Consider the following 22705-nt stretch of genomic DNA (forward strand, 5'->3'; position numbering starts at 1 on the left):
AACTAACTGGACTTTGTTACCTGAGTGGTTTGTAAGTATCAGGATTTTGTAGCAGTAAGCATACCTTTCTAAGTAGCAGCCAGGGTGACTTGCTATTTCTTAAACACAACTGCAAACTGTGGGCAGAACTGAGTACCACAGCTCTCATTCAAAATGAAGAAAGACATCAAAAGTGAGGTTTGGCATATAGGAACCAGCCAGTTCCAGCTGCAGTTTCATCTGCAAAACATTCATCAGATAAACTCACCAGGCAGAGCTTCTATGCTGTTATTGTGACAGTTTCACAGATGCAAGAAAAAAAAGGCTGAAACTGTCATGATATTCCTTAGGGCCAAAGACTCACTCAAAATGAGATTTGGGACATCATTTAAGTCTTGCTCTTCCTGCTCACTTTAAAAGAAATTGGTTTACAGTTGTTATCAATAAAAGAAAATGGTAGTACTTCAATTTATGATCCACTCATCTTTAAAATGAAAGCTGTTGAGTCTTATATTCTAAAAAGTACATACACCCGAAACACATATCAAAAATTTTTGCTCAGCCAAACACATACAGTTTTGGTTATGCAAGAACGGTGTAAAGAATAAGACAAATAAAGAATAGTTTCTGTAACTAGCAACCAGTAAAAAGAAGTCCAAATCCAAAGATAACTAAAACGTATAAATACTTTAAGTCTAATCTTATAAACTTAGTTGAATCATTGGTTCACAGGAATAAGGATATCAAGCCTGAAATTCCTAAAACTGACCTTTGCTCAACATCAGACTAACCTTTTTTCTCAAGAAAGAGACCTAAACCACAAATCATAACACAAATATGTTGGGCTTCACTATGTATTAGCATGGTTATGGTGTTTGTTGTAGTACCTACATAAGGCTTTTCCTCACTTTCCAGAATTCACACCAGTCTAAGTTACAAGACTTGTTCTCCTATTTTACAGTCTCTTCTAACTTAATAGAAAGATCAGAATTAAAAACATGCTATTCACGTGTATAGTATCTATGCTCAATTTAATATTTTTAAATACTATGCATCTATGAAAGTGTAAAGTAACACTTTTTTGGCTTTGGTCTGTTGGTGATTGGCAATGAAAACATTCTCAACACCTATAGATGTACTTCAGATTCCTTATGCCTGTTAGCATTCATCTTATCCAACACAGTTATCTGTGTAGGCCCAGTATCAAGCAGGAGCAGAGAGAAGTTAAGTACGGTGTGATATTATTCGTGCCTTTCTGCTCTGGCATTTGTGCTGCTCTCAGTCACAACACCTTCCCAGTGAGCCAAGACAAACAGATCTCTGCAGTGAACTCTGCTGCCAGCCTTAAGCTCTGTCTCAAGAGTCCCTCGTGGTCTAAAACTCTTGTGTCATAAAAAGTTAACTTAAGAATATATAAAAAGTTAACTTGAGAATATCTTCACTAGTTAAACATCTTTTGGAAATTATATATATTTTTTCCAAATAATATCCCCATCACACCTTCTGTGCTCTTCTGGAAATTCTTATACAGAAGCTTACACATCTCACCAAGAGAAAATATTAGGAATTCTTCCACAGAGAAAATAAGATACAATGTTAAGATTGTTACTGCCTCCACAGCATATCCAAATATCAAAACAAACTATACCTTCTGAGAGAGGATGAATATTGCTGTTGAAAATGTATTGCTGTGTCCCTTTGCTTCATTAGCATGTCAATCTGTTTCTGAAGACGTCTATTTTCCTCCTCAGCCTGCTCTAGGCGACTGAGATCCGTATTGTGACTTGCTATCTTCTCATTGTATCGCTTCCTTAAGGCATCATAATCCTTCTTCACACCCTCTAGCTTGTCCATTGCTGTATCGTAGAGCTTATTTAATATCTCTGATGACCCATTTTGCTTCATAACCTAAAAAAAAAAAAGAGAAACTTTGTTAAGTCTTGCATGTAGAGAGAAATGCATGTATTTTCACATCTCATCAAGGTATTTGAAAATCATCTGCTTTTACTTTGTGTTTACAATTACTGTCTCCACAACAAAAGAAGTCTTAATTTAAGCAGTACTTGGCCAACGTACTGATAAAATCTCTGTATTAAAATAACCTTAACTTCAGACTCTTAAAAACTGATAGTATCAGAAATAAGCCTTATTTTTAATCAGCCCAATACTTTTATCAAGAATAATAAAACGAAAATATACTCCCCAATTTTAATAACTGTTCTTTTCAGTGATTAAGAAAGAATAGAACCTCTTGGCATTACTGCTACTCTAAGCATCACTATATCTGCCTAATGTTAACTGGAAAAAATCTGATTTACCACAGGTTAGTGAATCTAATGGTAACTGCTACCAATGAATATTAAATCCACATTATTTTTGAACTATTTTTTAATTTAAAAAATAGTTTTTTTAGAAATAGCAAGAGGTTAACTGCTATTTGATGACCAAGACAATAGCTGCAATTTAGGAAATGACCAAGAGGTGGCACTCGCTGCAGACCATCTCTATGCTCCAAGAACAAATCACTTAAAACTTTAAGAAAATGAAATCTAACCTAGATACACATAGGCATTATTCTAATATTCATACAATATTTCATCTGAAAACTACCAAACATTAGTGCTTCAAAAGGTATTCACACAATATTAATAGGGACAGAAAATCCACTTCAACATGCAAATTCTGACCAGAACATTAGTTTTAAATTAATTTCCATTGACAAAATAATTAAGCTGTAAATGGCCACATTTATTATAAATGACTTGCAGCAACAACAAACCCTTAAAGAGCTTCAGAGAATCTTGTCTTTTCATCTCAAAAGGCAAAAAAAAGTGCACAAAATGAGGACATATATATATATATTTTAACATGCCATGCTGCTTTTCTCCTCTTTTTGCACTTTAAATTGAAATTTAGATTTGATGGAGCAGTGGGAAGAAACAGGATGGCTCAATACATAGAGGTGCCAGGAGTTTACATAATCCTAATATTAGCCCATAAAGCTGTGACCTTCAGTGTCTCAAAAAAAAAAAAAAAATTGGAATAAAAAAAGAAAGACAAAATATGAGCTCTAACAAAAGCTCAAACCAAACACATAGCAACCACTCCACACACAAAATCAAACACATTTCAAGTACTAGATTTGGTTTTTTAGCCATCTGCTCCAGAGTTGTGATAGCATAGTTTCACTACACAGTTGGAAAATACTTTCCCTGCCATCCACATAGACACCATGTCACTGACGCTTTCAGGTGTCTTTGGCTCTTCATCTTCTTCCTACATTCAGACCAAGGACCAGTGCCTGAACACACAGGGGCTGGGACATCTGCAGAGCAGAAACAGCTGCCACCATGCAGCCTGCCCACTTGGTGTGCCCTGCTCACTGCCCACAAGTTGCACAGACCAATTATTACTGTCAGAAAAACACTTCAGTGCACAGACAAGAGAAGAGGTAACATTCTTCAGCCTGACACTGGTCTCTTTTAACTAAGTATTCACAAAGCAGTCCAAGAACAAGGTTGAGCTTTGGGGAATCTCATCAGCATGGTGAATTCCACACACAGACATATTCTCATCAGCTTCGGTTGTGTAAGCCATACAGAGCTGGAGCCATCATTAGCTAGCATGAGTCAGTGAACCATTTTAGAAAAGATAAACATGCCGATGTTTCTTCTTCAAGAACATACTACTGTTCTGTATAATAAACTCTAAGCATATATAAAGTGTAAGTATATGTTGATGTATATGTATTCATGAGTACCCTTTTCCTGAAGATTACTTCCCAAAACAAGTTTGAGAATGGAGTTCTTGAGAATCCACACAGAAACAAGCCACTTCTCACTGCCTAAAGCATACATGCATTGTCTTTTTGTTGAAAGCACACTAAATAATTAAAGAAGGACAGCTATACTAGAAGTTTGATGGAATTTAGCATAAACTTGCTAACAGAGATTTCACAGAGGCAGAAAGAAATGCCATAAACAGGAAACAGAGCAATAAGGAAAGTCTCCCATTCAAAATCCCAGCATGAGAAAAAGTAAATAGTCCCAGCTAGACCAAGGAAGACAGTTACACGAAACAGTGTGAGCAGCAGAAACATAAGCTGGTCAGCTCCAAAACAGCAAATCAATGACAAACTAAGAGTAATTCGATCAAAAGTTTGTGCTCTCCAAGGCCACTGAGATGCTGTTTTGACACAGCCTGAAGATGAAGCAAGACGTCAAGAGTTATCAACAAAAATAGAATTAGACTAATACAGATGAGAAATGACACAGACAAGATAAGGATCTTGGCACCTCTTCAAGACAACATGATTCACTTTGACATGCTGAGAAATGGAGTTACACAACTCTCTCATTGAGAGTAACAAACATAGTCTTCTTTAAAGGTTTAACCATGATGTTGTTGACACGAGACTGAATTTCTTTAAATAAATATTTAAAACGATGCCTCAACCTCCCTTTGTGCTGACAGACAGTTTCAGATTAAGACAATCTCAAAACACAACAATCTTCTCTTGGAGGTTTCACACCTCTGCTTTGCAGCCTGACAAGCTGATGTGCAGAACAATTACGCTATTTGCCCAGGTTAATACAGCAAACTATTTCTGCTGCACAAAACATAACCCACGTTCTGAATCAAGTCACCAAACCACTTCACAACAGAACTCTCAAGATGAAAACTTTAGAGGATCAGGTCACAAGGAAATGCAAGTCTTCATTCCTTTTTGCACTAGCCCTCAAACACCTCCTAAGGCACCGCTCAGCACACAGAACTTGTTTTGACCTTCGCACTTCCTACCCTAGCAAATGATTATTTGTGTTTACATAGGTTTTACTTCTGAAGTCTAATGTTTGACCTGTTCTGTGAATCAGACTACACACAGTTAAATAGGATATTCTACTTAGCCATTTCAAATGTTACTGTAACTATTTTAACTGTTCTGGTTGTGAACCATGGACCTGATATCACCAGTCACTACTGACTATTCCTCTCGCCTTTCCTTCTACAGAATACACAAGCAACTTTGCTCTTGAGACTGCTATATACAGCTGTGAAATGCCTTCTTCCAGTCCTGAAAAGACTGCTTTTTTATTTCAAGTTCATAAACACTAATTGATCTACAGCTTCATTCTAACTCAATAGTGTCTGTGAACCTAAATAACCAAACTTAGTTCAATCATTCCTCTAAACTTTACGTTGTCACTGAAAGAAAGAAAAATGTCACTCATTTTTTTCTGTGACATTTGGCAAAAAAATAACAAAAAAATATAGCATGCAAGTTTAAAGCTAGCCCTGTTCCATAAAATACCCCAGTAAAATAGCCATTTTTCAATCACTTTGCAACTTCAAACTAGGTTTTTGATGCTTCCCCTATCCTCTTAAAAATACCACATCACATACGATCTTTATCATGTAAACTCTTTTCTTCTCTGCATCAAAATCTCTTCATGCTATTTAATATTCTACACTTCCTGGTCTTTCTCCAGCTAGATACAGAAAAAATCAATTCAAATTCACATTCTTCCCTTGTGCTGTACATGTAAGGCATTTTTTTTAGACTCAGAGAGACATAAAATGCAGCAATGCTACACGTTCATTTTTCTTGACTTATTTGTCAAAGAAAAAAACTCATGTCTTCTTCTAGTGCTTACATTATGAGCTGTAGCTTACCTGCTGCTGCTGGCTGCGTAGGTCAGTTATCTCCTTCTGATCCTCATCATGAAGCCTTTTCATTTCCTCACACGACTGCTGGAGATGGTTATGTTCTCGCACCAACTGTGTATTTTTCCTCTTCAAGGTATCCATGTCCTCCTTCAGCTGTGACTGGTCACTCAGCAGTCGACTGTGCAATGTGCTGTTGTGGCACAGAAAAATATGCTTGGGGTATAAATTTGCCCAGACTGTTCTAACTAGTTTCGAGTAAGAGCTCACTACCTAGAAAACAGATCAAACTAACTCAATTCTTCAAATTTGAGTATTATAGGAACCAGAAAAATCAGAGAAGAACATAACAATAACAAACTACATTCTCTCCAATTACCTTCTGTTCTCAAACCTGACTATTGGATTGTAATTGCAAGTCAGTAACCAGGCTTTCCTTGTCTATGTCCCATCAAGTTATCAGGGATTTCTACCTCAAGTTCTCCAAAATAAAACAGATAGTCCATACTTTTATCATTTCTAATAGTCCCAAATTATTTTTTTTTCATCTGATGCATGCAAACATTAATCTTGCAATTGGAGTGGAATAACAGAACAAGTAATCATTTGTTTACCACATTCTAATATGTTATGATCTAGCACTGATTGGTAAAGTACTTCTTACAGCTTTACTAATACTTACTGATAAAAATCGGCCTCTTTTGCTGCTTCTTCGCACCTTTTTAATGTCTTAGTATGTTGATTCTGCAGAGACTGTAGGTCTGACATGGCCTTCATGCACTGAATCTTCAGTCTTTCATAGTCATGATTAGGTTTTGGACTAGGTCTAGGAAGGAAAAAGAGTTTGAAGTCAAATATCGGCTATTCAATAAGTAAACATTATTATGCAGCTGAGGCTGTTGGACCTTTGATGCATTTTGAAATTTGTGTACTGTTTGAACCAACGTTTTCAAAGCAGTAACTGACACTTCTTGACTGAAATCATACTTCTCTGAGTTTTGTGATGCAGTTTAGCATTAACCTGTGGTGATCCTATCATAACAAGAGCCAACAACTACACAGTTTTAAATGGACTGCTTTGTTTATTGACTTCTGACCAGTGATAGAGTTCCCTTAGTGCATATGCCTCTTTTTCTTGCTAAGACATAGGCCCTTCGAACACCAGTGCAGAATAAACTGCCTTGGCAGTGCAGGCTTTTTGTTTCCTGTGGATGAGCTAGAGTACAGGAAGTCACTGGCAGCATTGTTGTTTGTTTCTCATTGTAGGCTGACTTCTATATTTACCCGCACGATACCCTTAGTTTATAAGAATTTTTTTTTTTAAGAGTTCAACAATATATGAAATATACATGTGATTCATGTCAGAGATGTCAAACAAGTTCTCACTATAGCTTTGAGGCTGACTCATCAGTTATTTCTCAGAGAAACTTCTTACACTGAAATATTTTGCAGGGAAGTGGATTTATGATTACAAACAGTATGAGCATGTGTTAATGGGACTCAGTAAGCTTAAAGCTGCAACTAAGAGTTAAATGTGCTTCACTTAATGTTCTCGTTTTAATGACTGTTGGACAGGTGGTGTCAACTTTCAATAATTTTACTCTAAAGTCTAATTTAAATCAATACTTGGATTTTTAGTGATTCTGTCAAAGGTGCGAACATCTCAAATGGAGTTTTACCACTGCCAATTCGAGTTATATTTTAAAAGGGAGATTAACACTGAAGTAGTTATGGTAATATATTTGTAAGATTGTATGAACAATTACCCACAAACAAATAGCGAATTAAAAAACAACAATATAATAGCAAAAAAAAGACATCCCTGAAGATTTGACTTGAACATTCAGTTTCTTTATATGAATTTGCCTTTTGATTGTTACTGCAGTCTGTCAGTCAAGGAAAGAATTGATGGGGGGTTTTTCCCCCTTTCGTCCTGGAGCAAGGAGCAGAAGAGGAATTACAATTTAAGACTTTACTACTCAGCAACTCAAATACAACTGAGTTTCTAAAAAGTACCTTCACACCTCGCAGGCGTATGCTAAGCACCTGTGAGTCAGATGTGACTGCTATGTATTTTCTTATGACTCTCAGCACTGCAGTCATGTAAAATCATTTTTACTTCGGTTCAGTTGCCAGATGAATTTCAGTTCCAGAATCCATGCTGCTGTTCTTGTATGAAGCTAAGAAAGTTCTGGTTACTTCTCAAACAAAGCTTCAAGACTAACCCTAGGCTAACCCTAACCATAACCCTAACCCTAACCCAAGCTTCCAAGACAGCCATCTTGGAGAGAGTATGGTGGCAAGAAAGGGACAAAGGGCGATCTGTGCAGCAGTGAAGTAAAACAAGACTGAACAAATTAGACACCAACTATTTTCTCCCCTTTTTTTTTTCTTTTTTTCAATTCCTTGTTACAGGTGTGAGACCCAGGAGAAGACATACAGACAGCTGTCAGAAGATCCATTTTGAAAGTAGAAAATACAGTGGTGAAAAACTGTTGTAACTAGAGGAAGAACAAACTTCAATTTAGAGTATCTTTAGAAGTTTAGTGCTTCCAAGCAAGAAGGCATAATCTCGCTAAATCCAGGTTTTAAACTTCATGGTTTATGATTTTATGAATTATTATTTTCTAATATAAATAAACGTGTCAAGTACATTGGATACACATTCTAGACATTATCTGCGTTGGTCAATTGCCAGACAGGATACAAGCGTTGCTCTGAAAGTCATGCCTCATTTTATTATGTTGGACCACAACATCGGAGGCGGATGGTGGTGATATGGCAGTAAAGGCTGAACCTTCCCACCAATATCCCTTTACATGTGTGACAGATGGCAGCAGATGGGCAGTCTGACAGAATGGTGTTTGTTGTGGAAGTGCGTATGAATCAAAGATGTGTCACTGAATACCTCCATGCAGAAAAAATGGCACCCTTTGACATTCATTGACACTTGCTGAATATTTCTGGAGACCAAACAATGGATGTGAGCACAGTGAGGCCATGAGTGGGTCACCTCCACTGGTGCAGATTTTTATGAGCACAACATGCAGGCTCTTGTTCATTGCCGGTGAAAATGTATAGCTAATAGTGGTGACTGTGTTGAAAAATAGTGTTTTGTAGCTGATAATTTGCTCTATAGTCTTATTGCGCTCGGTATCCATTGTAGTTTCCATGTATAGGAGGCATTACTTTCAAAGAGAAGTACATACACAGAGTGCACCTTGATCACAATAAGTAATTTGGTCATAGCTTTGCTTTATTACTACAACACATGTATGCATACAGTCACTCCCATGTGACTCAAACACAGCATGAGGAATCCTACTCCTGTCCAACAGAGCGACACGTGCTAATCTGATTTAGCTCATCATAATCCACTTCTGTGGCTCCTCTTCCATTACTCCAGGACTTAGTCACACTACATTTGAAAAACAGCTCTCAATTTTGCAACCACCTGCCTTCACAGCCAGCACAGCCCAGCCTACAAACATTTTGCCAGCTGCAGCTACTTCCAAGCATGCCACCATGATTTGTTGAGATTTGCCTCTACAGCACCTGTGTTTGATAGAGCCACTGTGCTAGTACAGTGTCTTTTAGGGCTGTAAAAGTCACCACCTAAATGGTGGTCTTTCAGGTTTCACAGTTCAGAGCGGCAGTTGGCAGTGTTGGTGCCCTGACTACAGGAAAGATGATGATGTTTTTTGTATGAGGAACGATTGCAGAACAAAGTGAAAAATACCATCAAGTTTTCATAAAGCAAAGAAGCATATTTAAATGAGTGTAATAATTTTATATTTTAGTAAGGGAAAAAAAAGTCCGCTATTAACCTTCATTCATTTTCCAGTCATCAAATATTTAATTTTTTGGAAGGCAGCACCCTCCATCTTATATAAACCATTCAAGCACTGTCCAAACACAATGTTTATTTTAATGAGTTTTCTTTAACTTTTGTATTTTCTGCAACATACAAATCCTACATTGGCAGAAGATTGATTTGACAATTAAAGAGAGAAAACTAGGGCACCCTAGAGCACAGCACATCAGAACTTTATTAATAGTATCCAGGATTATAGAGAACAATACTGTAAGCTGTAAAATCCTCAATGCCTAAGCTCTAGTGGCTTCAGACAATAAGAATCCCTGTGCGAGTAAGTAGCAAACCAAAGCTCTGTCAAAGATGTTGATACGTAACAACCTTTTTCTCTCCCATCACCACAACACTTACAGACCCTCAAGACAGAACACAAAGCTCCCCAATTCCTGAAGTAGCCTTTCCAGCATCCCCAGGGTACGGAGGCTGGAATAGCCAGCTAAGGAGTGAATAATAAAGCACACAGATTCTCTCATCTTCTGTTCACTCCCTCAAATCTTGAGACCTCTCCTATGGACGAAATTTCAATTAATCACCACTCCAAAATAGCAAACACTTCAGCCACTGGCTTCCACTTCTTAACTTAACCTAGGAAGCCTCATCAACTAGCTTGTTTTCTTCTCTCAAGATTGATTTGAGTCCTATTCCTCTCAATCCCACAGCAAAATTGCTGTAAAAAGTGGGAATACGCATTCCACATGCAGCTCTGAAACCTTGATGTGGTCATCCTACAAATACATCACCACAATGTATGTACCTTAAAAGCAACATAAATACATTGCAATATCATCACTGCTTTACAAGCAAACAAGAAACCAAGACACAAGATACTTGAAAGCTACAGAAGACTAAGTTGAAATGTCCACTTTTTTTTTTTTTTTTTTTTTTTTTTTTTTTTTTTTTTTTTTTTTTTTTACCTGCAGTCATCAAAAGTTGATCCAGGAGATGAAAGTGCAAGTCGCTTGCGCAGCTCATCCCTCTCCCGAGTTACCTGTCGGAGCTGAAATAATATTGTCTCCAGCTTCTCACTCATCTGTCTCGTGTCTGTTACAGGTGGTGGAGATGATGCTTTACCGGTTGTACCTGACCAAGAGACAATGAACTGACAGTCAGAGAACTCCTCAAAAGAACAATGCCACTTCACTGAAATAATTAATACCAATTTAAAAAAAACACTATAATTTTTTTTCACAGATTATTGTTCAAAAACAAACCATGCAAGTTTTCATCAGTGAGCTCACATAAGAAAAACTCAATTCAGTCAGACTTTACATTAGCAGAAGAGCCTTATGTGTGTTGCAAGTTAAGTTTGCATGAGTAGGTCCCTTGCTTCCTAATGTACTTAAAAACTACCATCTAAAAGGTGACAATTGATGTGCAAAGCAAGAGGAATTAGCCACATGGCTTGCCTTAAAAAAAGCAAGGCACCTTTGGAGTCATAACTGCAAAGACCTCAAACAACAGTGACGAAGAAGTCACAGATAGGTTGTTTCCAATGAAGTATCAGCCTCCATGCTTTAAGACAAAAAAATATGTATCTATATTATAAAGTAGAAAAAATACACTTACATTAACTTAGCTCAGTGACAGCAGACAGTTACAGCAGAAGGACTCTTCTCCTGCTCCCTTAGCCTCATAGACTTTTCCACAGATACAGTACTGCTTTCTTTTTTTTTTTTAAAGACAATTTTGTTTTCAAACATTACAGCTTATCAGTCCCGTATGTAAAGATTTGACTTGGCAGCAAATCATGAAAGACAGGCTTCACTTTTAACAACACTGGTTAAAGTGAGCACATCACAATCACTGCAACTGGACAGCACATCCAATTTCCTCTAAGGGGCAGTCATACATTAGAGAGTTTTGCAGGATCTCATCACTATCATTTTCATCAGAGATGAACAGTAATGCCCCACTGTCTTTTTGGTATCTCAGATACCAATACAAAGAGATCCCTCCACAGAATGCAGAAACTCCTTTCAGTGTTTAAGTAGAACTTCCTGTCCTCAAGTTTCCACAGCAAACTAACTTCAGGGTTACGCCTAGTATGGCACAGTATAATAGGATCCCTGTTCTTATTCCGTTCAGCTGTTAATGTAATTCCGTAACAAGGATTTCTGAGCATAGACTATTCTTTTATTCTAACTATTGCACAGTTAGAATAATGTATGCAAATTCTTTAATAGCAGATAAAGTTAAAAACTGCAGGAGCATCCCACATTCTGTAGAAAGATACAAGACACAGACTCACACTGCTCTAAAGAACTTTCAACGGAGCCTACATTTGGGTTTTTCTCCTACTACTCCCTCATTCAGAAGAAGTACCTTCTTCTATGAGTGCTAGGGATCTTACACTACTAAAACACAATTGTATTTTCTTTTTGCTACTTTTATTTCCTAAAATAAGAATTATTTACATAATTTTTAACAAAAGATTATTCAGAAATAGCACGCACTCTTCTAGGATCATGTTGTAATGAATAAACAGGAAATAATAAATGGAAATGTCAAAATGCATGTTCATTTGGAACAGTATGGACAGGTTAATGAGGAAGGCAATTTCATCAGCAAGTGAAAAAGCAGACAAACATACTTCCTAATTTAGGAACTGACAGGGTGCACGGTCTTGGGTAGATTCAGCCCCAAAGCTAGGCCAGACAAGGCAAGGCTGCTTTAAATAAAGCCAAACTATCTAGCCTTAGGAAAGAAGTTCCTGGACAAATGTGAAGTAGTTAATCTTAGTACCAGAAATGGTTATTTTTCATTAACCTGTCATTTTTTATATGTACATTAAAAAATATTTTTGCATGTCAAATGCAATGACGACATTGTCAATGTATAATACCAGTCAAGACTTAAGAGCTATGAAAACAATATTCCTTCTTATCCTTAAAAGAAGCCCCCCAAAAATGTATCTTTACTCAATATAATAACAATTTTACAATTTTAGTAATTGTATAATGTTAAATCAAACTTACAGACACTCCAAAAAGCTTCACTAAACTTCCCTTTCATCAGAAAAATTCAATACTCTCCATTTCCTTAAAGGGGTTTTTATAGCTGAATGCTAAAAGCTTTTTACTGCATCTGACATCCTGATGCAGTATAAGGAAAGTGACCTGTAAAGCTTCCAGCTTTATATTCTTTTTCCATCTGACTGCATATTTTACACAACAGTACTTCCTTTCTACACTTAAACCACTCAAACTGGTCTTAAAATGCACAAGCCTAAAGGCTAAATTTCCATTATCCAAATGACACCACCTTACAGCAACTTACTTGCTTTCTCAAATAATCTGGATTTGTTAAAATGGATCTACTGCACGCCTTGCCAAGTGCAACTCACCCATCTGCTTAGTAAGCCTCAGAACTCCTTTTCCATGTCAGCTTCCCTTTGGTGCTGACGACCCAGCAGTACCCAGCCACATGCTGCCAGCCTCCAGGTAGGCCGCACTCCACTGCCTCCTAAAACAGCCCCGCACTGGGGGGGCTATGGGCAAAATCAGTTCATGCAGTATATGCATGAAGTCCTGAGTACATATTAACTGAATCAAAACCAAGATATTGCCAAATTTCATGCATGCATTCAATAGAAGAAAAGCAGTTACAACAGAAGCTGAAGAAATTACACCTTCCTCAGTTCAAACACCTGACTTTATGAAAGTCACAAGGACATAGTAATCACCAAATACAACTTTACATTTTTTCTCTAATAATCAATGATTGAAGAGATAATACAGACACACAGACACCACTGCACAGTTAGCTTCATTTGCATGTTACCCCCATTACTTGGGGGTAGGGCAGCACACTTCTTGGAGTAAAAATAACATTTTAAGAGAAATGGGGTTGGGAAACTTGTTAAACTGACCAAGATGTACCATAACATTGAATCAATACAAAGTTGAGGTGGGAAAATGAATACCAATGGATGAGCAATTATTTTTAAGAAATAATATGAAAATATCTTAAGTTATAATAAACTCATTATTTTTTTTTGAGAAACACACTTATATGAGTATTAATCAATTCAAAAGGCAACCTGCCATCAGCTAACAGAATAACTGTAATTTTATTTTGATTTGTTCATTTTATAAATGTGTGCCAATTCTTGCTAGCTAACAATGAGACTACTCAATGTACAGCTGATCCTCCTCACTGCTTCTATTTAAAAAGAAATTAATATGGATGTCCTGAGTATCACTTCTTCAAGACCTTGTAAGTCATGAGAGAATACATTAAAAAAAAGACTTGAAAATAAGACAAAAGATGTGTTGCCAAGAATGACCATTAGGTTTTCTGCCCAAGTTCTGAAACACTTACTCTGGTTGTTGGAAAATCTGTGTTGAAATATTTACCTTCCTTCAGTAATTTATGAGGTCTAGAATGGAATTACATAACAGAACCTATCACTTGATGTATTTCTTCAGATGTGTATTTTGAAGTGGTCTCGAAATAATGGTGGAACAGGACTGCCTTGTAGGTGAAATAAAACACCAGTGAAAACAAGCAGCAGTACACGGAGGAATGGAAACTGAAAGGTACAATACTGAACTGTGGCAGAGCTTCATCAGACAGACAGAAAACCTAACAGGTTATGAAAGCAGTGAGGATCATGTAACATGCAAGGAAAAGAATGTGCAACACTTCAGTATTTGTTTTACTACAGAACATAATACCCTAAACAAACCCGCCAGCATGCAAAACAAACTTCCAACTCAGATAAACTTAAGACTTTAGAAAGAGCTGAGCAGTCCTTCTGGAAAGATCAACATGAATGAAAATCCGCAACCCAGTACTCAAAAATTGCAAGGAAAGGAAAAAAGCACCAGTTATGTCAGTTTGAAAAGTCCTTGCAGAACTTTTCTTAGCTAAAATACAACAGAGATTAAAACCTGTACCACAGCCAAGGAAATACAGCTGAAGCTTCTGCATGTGAATAGCCAGCAGCTCCCTGGTGGGAAGGATCAAACCTAATGTTTTTCAGGTTTATAACAGCACAGCAGAAGCATAACCTGGGCTCAGATACCCCATCCAAACAGAGCGGTACACCTGCTGGGCAGCTGCTGCATGCCAGCCTGAGGCTGAGGTTCCACTGATGCTCACTGCCACAGCTTCTCCTATGGGAAGCTCTGAGCATCATCTTGTCATTCTGTTCTACAGCCCAAAAAGAAAACTGCTGACACCAAAATGATTTCCTGAATGCACAGACTGATAAAGGGATGCAGGGAGTAGGGAAAGACACCATGTTCCAGACATGCTGTCTGGAGTGCAGGAGATGGGGATTCACACACACTGCATTCCCATTCAGACTACTACAGACTGAATCTTCAGGAATCCCACCAGTCTGCTGCCAAACACTGATACTGCAGCATGTGAAACGCTGCAGTCGGATCAGGGATTTTCAAGCCCAATTCATGCAGAACCATTATGAGATCAAGAACAAATTCAAACTGATTCTTTGGAGGCAATGTAAAAAAAAACAAACAAAAGCAAAAAAAGTGCAAACCCAGAACTCCCTCTTCCCCAGGACTATTCATTGGCAAAGTGAACTTGTTTGTTGCTACTGTTTTGGTTTTTGGGTTTTTTTGTTTGTTTTTTTTTTTTTAAATGAGGGCATCGCATCTACTGAGTAATTCTTGGGTGGCTCTGAAATGACAAAAAAACTGCACAACTACACTTAATCCCGTAGCTGCCAGGAATGCTACAAAAGTCAGTGAGAATACAATAAAGCAATTCAAAGTGCTAGCTACTTAAAAGAAGGCGGTTAATAACAAACACACCAAAAATTAGGCAAAGAGATTAAGGATTACCTATATGATTCATAAACCAAACTGAGAGAAAAAGGAGCGTGAAGTTATTCTAAGTTTGTGGAGGAGCATGGGTGTTTCATAACTTTTGTTTCCAGGAAACAAAACATGTACTACACAGATCAAAGGACAAGAAAATACATAGGATTTAGATCTATAAAAAGAGGTTTAACTCAACTGTTGAGTCTCAATTTTAGAGGAAAATGACTTTTGAATAGAGGTCAATCATCAAAGCCAATCACTAGGATACACAAAAAGATTCCTAAGTAATGTACTGGTAGAATTCCTGCTAAATTTTCTCCTCATTTGTGGCCCTTCAGCAGGTGTAATGCTGGCATATGCTGACAAAGGAACAAGTGACAGCTGCTACACTTATCAGTTGTAAACTTTGTTTGCTTTAGGAAAAAAAAAGATCAAAAATTAGTACTCTGGTATAGTTTTGAAGAATGGAAGACTATGCAACACCAATCTGTTAAGCACGCATCATAGAAAAGCATAATGCAGCTTCCTTCAGAGCCATTGCCTGATCCCTGAGTGTAACTGTGTTTTTTTATTAAACATTTCTTAAAAAAAAAAAATACTATGCAGCAAGGAGAGGAAGAAGAACTTTTTTTTTTTTTTTTTTTTTTTAAACATACTGAAAGAAAACTTTGATGCTTTGTAATAGTACTAAGGTAGGTTAAAAAAAATGTATCAGTTCCGGGAACTATAATCCTGTCGTGGCATCACGCTGCTAAGGTCAACAGTATTTTACCAGAGATTGTAAAAATATTGGAAATCTGAAACACTGAAACATACCCTTTAAGCCAATTCATAGAGACTTTTTCAAAGAACACGGACCAGAACAATGACTTACCTGGCTACTCTAAAAAGAGATAAAGGAGATTGACTTTGGAAGAAAAGGGAAGAGAAATTCAAAAATATGGGAAAAAAGAAGATAGAAAGTGAAGTAAATAATAAGATAGGAAATAAAAGATAGGAAATGAAGTAAATCAAGACAAGCACAGAAATTAACAAAGATATTATGTTAGTACACCCCATCGTAAACAAATTTGACAATTTCGTGCTGAAGCATAAGTAGAGTGGTATTCAGCTGATGTTCTATCATCTGCAGACAATATATCAGAACACAAGCCTTTCATCTTACCTTTCATGTTCAAAACAATATCTTCTGGGATACGCAAAGTGCAAAAATACTGAAAATATTTTAAGAGTATACTTCAAAAATATAACAATTTAGGTCTTGGCTCATTATTCAGTTTGATATGATATATGAAGGCAGACAAAATAACTCAAGATTCATTGTACTTATGGCATTTCTGTAAGTTGCCAGCAATTTAATATTCATATGAAGTACCCCACAATTCCTCCTGAAGTAGCTAGAAACAATTAGCATCTCTTTCTCTCTATAATATTACATTTACAGAGATTTCAGACAATGCTATACAGCCTGGTAGCTGATACTGTCTAGAATGCACACCGTACAGCAAGAAATACATAGAGACTGAAATTAAACTGCCATTCAAAACTTAAAGCTATACTACATTTAGAAAAAAAATGAAAGTCCAAGAGATGTATCTCTTTAATACTTCCACTATTTTGCCTATCTCTTTTAAGTCATATGCTCCCAGGCAACAACAAAAATACACAATTCCTCTCCTTGTGCCAGTTCAGCACTAGAGCTGACATCAGCATACCTTCTGCTGTCAAGGAGCCTCTAACATGTGAACTTTGAGAAAGAACAGCTCATTGAGTGACAACACCTGAGGCTGGAGGACAAAGAATCATAGAACAGCCTGGGTAGGAAGGAACCTTAAAGATCAGAGTTCCAACCCCTGCTGTGAGCAGGGTTGCCACTCACCAGATCAGGAGGCATTCAACACCAGATCAGGCTACTCACTGCCCCATCCAACCTGGTGTTGAACACCTCCAGGGATACAGCATCCACAGCTTCAGCAGGCAACCTACTACAGTGCCTCACCCTGAGGAAAAGATTTCCCCCAAACCTCTGACCTAAATCTCCCCTCTTTTAGTTTAAAACCATTCCCCCTTGTCCTATCACTATCATATCACATAAAAAGTCCATCTCTCTCCTGTTTGTAAGCTCCCTTTAAGTACTGGGAGACCACAAAGAGATGTCCCTGGAGCGTTCTCTTCTCCAGACTGACTGAACAAGTCCAACCCCCTCCGTCTTCTCTTGTAGGAGATGTGCTGCAGATCCCTAAGCACCTCCATGGCCCCCTTGGTCAGGTGAACACCAGATGTCCATTATTGGTCTGGTCCCTAATTTCAATCCACATACTCTCAACCTGATCATAGCTGTTTTTTAGAGGCAGCTCTTTGCAATCTATCCACTTCTTAACATAGAGGGCAACTTCCCCCACCCCTCCTGCCTGGCCTATCTCTTCTAAAGAGCTTGTAGCCCTCAATCATAGTATTCCAGTTGTGTAATTTATCCCACTGTGTTTCTGTGATAGCAATTAGGTCATAGTTTTCTAATTGCATCATGGCTTCCAACTCCTGCTTATTTCCTATGCTGTGTTCATTGGTGTTGAGGCACTTCAGCTGGGCTACAGGCAGGGTTACTTTTTTGAAGTTCTCCTGAGTTCCCTTAGGACAAATCAGAGGTTTTCCCCTGCTGTTTTATAAAGTGACAGTGTCTCCCAGCTATTCTCTGTCACTCAGCAGTACAACCCCCCTTCCTGCAGAGGACAGCTGGGCCACCTCCCTGCACCAGAAGACCACCTGGCACTGCATATCCAGAACCATGTTATACAAGTTCACTTCAGTGCTTGGTGAATATTTAACTTCAAAAATTACAAATGTTAAATGACTGAGTGTACTACACAAATTGACAAATTATTAAAAAGAATTACTCTGTGCTGTCTTCTCCTCCATTACAATTACTGGTCAACTGGGAGAGCAGCCAGTGCCTGTCACATTTAATGCTGTTGCTGGGCTCCACTTCATTCCTAAGTGAGGCTTGGTTTGTGCTTGGCACACAAGGCACTTCATAAATAATTATTCTGATGTCAGAGATGCAGGATTGTAGCTCCATTGAGAGAGTATGCTGGGCACAAAGAGTTGGCAGATGAAGGATGCTTCTGTTTACACACAGATATCTTTGTGACTAACAGAGAGAGATGAGAAACAAAGTACAGAGAGAATATGACAATTTAATGAGGATTTTTGATCCTTTGAGGGGAAAGAAGGTGGGGCTGAAGCACAATGGAGGGATGGAGGGATTGTGGCAGCTTATATCATATCCCTTCGGTGAATCAACAGTGATTTTTTTTCCCCTCCCCTCAGTACTCTCCCTATCCACACTGTTTCACATGCACAGCATGAACGTGATTCATACAGCAGGAAGAAAAGGAAGGAAATTTAAGGGAACAAAGAAAACACTGTCATCTAAAGAAGTTTTGAGTGGTAAGGAAGACAGAGAAGGAATAACTTGTATAGCACAAAGATCTGTTTCTCTGTACTTTTATTTATACATAGGCAAAAGAAAAAAAAGAAGGCAGATCCATCTATGAAGAGCTAGTTCCTTCTCCAGGTCTGCTACCCTAACTTCTACTCAATGGCTTCTTCTACCATATGCACATGGTACATCCACAGGTGGCTGGAAGTCCATTACTCCTGCACCCCTCATTTTCTGCAAGTCCATCTAGGCAAGGAAAGCGGATGACATGGCAGTACTTGAGACAGAGCAGTCCTGAACTCTTCTGCTGTGAGTCACATCAGTAACATTATACTTGTTACGTCATTTCTTGCTCTCTTCTCCTATCAAAATTATGACAACTACTTAAAAGGAAAAAATTAATTATGAATACATACAAAAACATGAAAGGGAGAACAATTCCGTGAGCTGATAGGATTTGATATCTACCTCTGTGCTTACCTATTTCTGGACAGTGAAAAGTGCATGAAACATTAAAACAATTGCTGTGGTCAATGAAAGGAAACCTGGCTCAGTTTCAAGAATCCTACCTAATAGCTAATCACATAATCATATTGCTATTTTATGGCATCCTTGACAGGAAAATCTTATTTCCCCCCCACCCTAAACACAAAAACCCCAGCTATGTAAGTGTTACCTAAGTCACTCTGTACCTTAGCTTACTGCAGGGAAATGAGTGCAAAGGGACTAGTTATTGCCATCTGGTGGACTGTAGAAAGAAAGGAAAAAAAAAGTACACTGTTTATTTACAAAACTACAAAGTCACCGGGGATCAGTCAAAGCCTTTTGCAAGATTTATTTTACAAGTGTCAAAACACCCCTGCCTTCCTACAGGACAAACATATACATTTCATGTTCACAACAACTAAGGCTATTATGGTAACAGAAAAGCTCATGGATCAATACAATGATTTTGTAAAATTAAAAAAGTCACTCTGTGTATTTACAGCTGTATCATTACAATTCATCTTTCTCACCTTGGAGCTAACTGCCAGACAATTTTTCTCTAATAGAAAGCCTTTGCCCCCAAAACAGACATTTTTCCTCTTTCACAATCAGTTCTCCATTCAGGTATGAATTGACAGATGAGGTCATTTTCTCATCTTTCTGTAGGAACTGCTGCTTCTCTGGTGAATGTTACCATAGACTTGTCCTACCATGGAGGGTCCAAGTTCCTGCCTGGCTGCTGAGAGCCCACAGGCACAGAGTATGCAACAGGATAAACAGAAATAGAGTCCAACACACAAGCTGGAGCAAGAGAAAACAACTGTGAGGAACCTGCAGCGCTGCATTACATCGTGCATCAAATGCCCTCCCTATATTCATCTGTTACCTCCATTACCAAAACTCTTGAAACTAGCTATGTCTTTTTCTCCTGACTGAAAGAAACAAATAACAGATAACTAGCTAAAAACAGCTAAAAAACAGAAAAGATTTATACTATTACACAAGAAAAAATATTTCAATGAGGAAGCATCTGAGACGGACGTAATTAAGTTAACATGAAGCAACTGTAGGTAAACAATGTTCACCTTTTTATGACTTTTTTTTTTTTCTCGAAGTCCCATTAAAAAAAAATCAGCTAGCAAGAATTTACTCCTGAATTCATAAAACTATGGAGAAAGGTCTTTGGCACCACAACAGACCACAAAGCTAACAAGACTGATGTACCAAAAATAATGTTATACTTCAGCATCACATTTGCCAGCCTCACACAAAATACTACCTGCTGATCAAGTATGCTCACGCATACACACATCAGTTCATTTGTCATATTACTGTAATTATTAATATTCATACTTTCTGGGGATCAAGATTCTGAGCTATTTACTCCATTAAATATGCACAAAAGGTAGAGGTCTTGTCAGACAGTTTGTGGACGGCATTTATACCACTTCCAGCAACGACATCAGTGATAAAGTAGATACAGCAATTTTACAGTACAAACTTTCCTACTGGGATCCTACCCATCTCTAAGAATGATTTCTAAAACAAAACAACAAAAAAATATTACCCCAAATTGTCTACCACTACCACTACTACCTAGCGACTGTTAACTCAGGAAGTTACCTGAGCCAGAGGTTTCACCTCCTTGAACATGTTCACTTGTTTGTCAGGTCTATATCATATTTAAATACCTGGAATATTCTCTAGCATGAATTGCTAGAGCACAGTTGATAGAATCATCTCAATTGTACAACATCCTGCTTACCTGGAACTATTTCAGAAAAAAGGTAATTCAATTGAGAATGCTAACAGCAGAAACTACCTCAAACAATGGCTAGGATGATTAAGAATAGGAAGAAAAGATGAAACACAGGGACATCCTCTTCTCTAGTTGCTTTATGAACTATGGAGCAAAAAGACAATGAATGGAAGTTTCTATTACCTCTCCTAGTTGGAAGACACTAAGATGTACTATCAGCTCCTTTAACTGGGCTTAATTAGTACCCCTTCTCATTTTCTCTGAAAGGTCAAACGTGTTTCCATGCTATTTGATGAACAGAAGCAAAGCACATCAGAAACAAAAATGTGTTTAATATTAATGGTAAGTATACTGAACTCAGGAAAAATAAAATATCGTCGTTCTCTGCCCCATAGAGAAGATACATGTGACTGGAAAAAATAAAATATTCCTTTATATGCATGTGCATAACTATCAATGCCAAACAATATATTCCAAAGCTTACACTGACCCTAAACTATGAGCTATTCACCTTCTTCCACTGATGCATTCATTTCACAAGAAAAACTTTATTTCCACTGCCCTACACAGCCCTTGAAAATATATTCCAGTGATCTGGGTGGCGGTGGAAGGAAGATGCTTTTAAATACATGGAACACTGAAGAAACTCAGTTTTCATTGGGATTGCATTCAAATAAGTCATAAGCCTTCAGAGAGTTGGCATGCAAACACCTTCCATTACGATGGCTTGTCACTCAACAAATCTGTCAGTATTAAAATAATCTAACGGCAGCTTTGAAGTGACTTGCAAGCATGTCTATTAGGACATGCTGGTTATTAAGTACAGAGAATTTGCTACTGATATTAGATCACATGAAAAATATCTCATCTTGTAGAGCAAGATTGAGATAGAGAAAATGATTTGGAGAAAAAATGATATTTGTGAATAACAAGTCTGTAACCAGACTATAACATAAACACATCAGTTTCAAACAAGGAACTCCCCTGGCTGTTAATGTAGTTAATATTAGCACTCAATTCACATTAACCATCTGGAAAAAAAAAATACCCAGAACTATGGAGAACACTAGGAACACAAATTTTATTTCATAATGGTTATTTTCTTTTTAGGTTATAAATAACTTGGATCACTGCACACACAATACTCTTCAAAGGATAACTCTTGAAGAAAAAACACACAGGACAGTGTTTAGTATAAATTTCAATATTTTAAAACGTCAGGTGAACAAAACAGTTTGGAAAGAGTTCAGTTCTGACTGATATATGGGAATGAAGGATGCCTCAGAAGCAAAATACCAAATCCTAAATAGGTGTTCAGAAACAGGAATCCCACACTTGCGTAAGAGACTATTCCACAAAAAAAAATTGATAAAACAGAGAATACATGCTACATATATACAGCCTCTAAGTGGTAACTGTTCAAGCAAAAGTTCTCTTCATTATGGTAAACAATAGTTGCTAATCCTGTTAAATACCAGTTATTAACATTTACTTCCAAAATTATGAAATATCAGGTACAAAGAATCAAGTATATGCACCCACAAAGTTATAAAAATTGAAAAAAGTGTAAGTATTCTTTCTTAAAATTGGGAATATAGGGCCAGAAAGAACCACCTGCACTCATTTCTCAAGCACCACTTCACTTTGTTGTTCAACCAACTTATTGTATTTCACATTAGAAGAACTTCCTTCTCTGGAAGTCCTTTTGCAAGCCT

The 22705-nt window shown here is 37.6% G+C and overlaps 1 protein-coding gene across 2 annotated transcripts in view; it reads right to left on the minus strand.

The window, feature by feature from the left end:
* The window catches only part of DLG5 (discs large MAGUK scaffold protein 5), a 95372-nt gene that overhangs the window by 35345 nt on the left and 37322 nt on the right, over positions 1 to 22705 (minus strand). For both annotated transcript variants that reach the window (XR_002439377.1, XM_021398878.1), the window contains exons 3-6: positions 10432 to 10597; positions 6326 to 6469; positions 5653 to 5836; positions 1628 to 1887 (exon numbers count right to left, since the gene is read on the minus strand). Coding sequence is in view for 1 of the 2 variants with exons in the window: in XM_021398878.1 (XP_021254553.1) it covers positions 1628 to 1887; positions 5653 to 5836; positions 6326 to 6469; positions 10432 to 10597 (754 nt within the window). In the remaining variant the exon portion in view is untranslated. The remainder of the gene's footprint in view (positions 1 to 1627; positions 1888 to 5652; positions 5837 to 6325; positions 6470 to 10431; positions 10598 to 22705) is intronic.

Source organism: Numida meleagris, chromosome 5 (assembly GCF_002078875.1).
Source record: "Numida meleagris isolate 19003 breed g44 Domestic line chromosome 5, NumMel1.0, whole genome shotgun sequence".
NCBI classification, from domain to species: Eukaryota; Metazoa; Chordata; class Aves; order Galliformes; family Numididae; genus Numida; species Numida meleagris.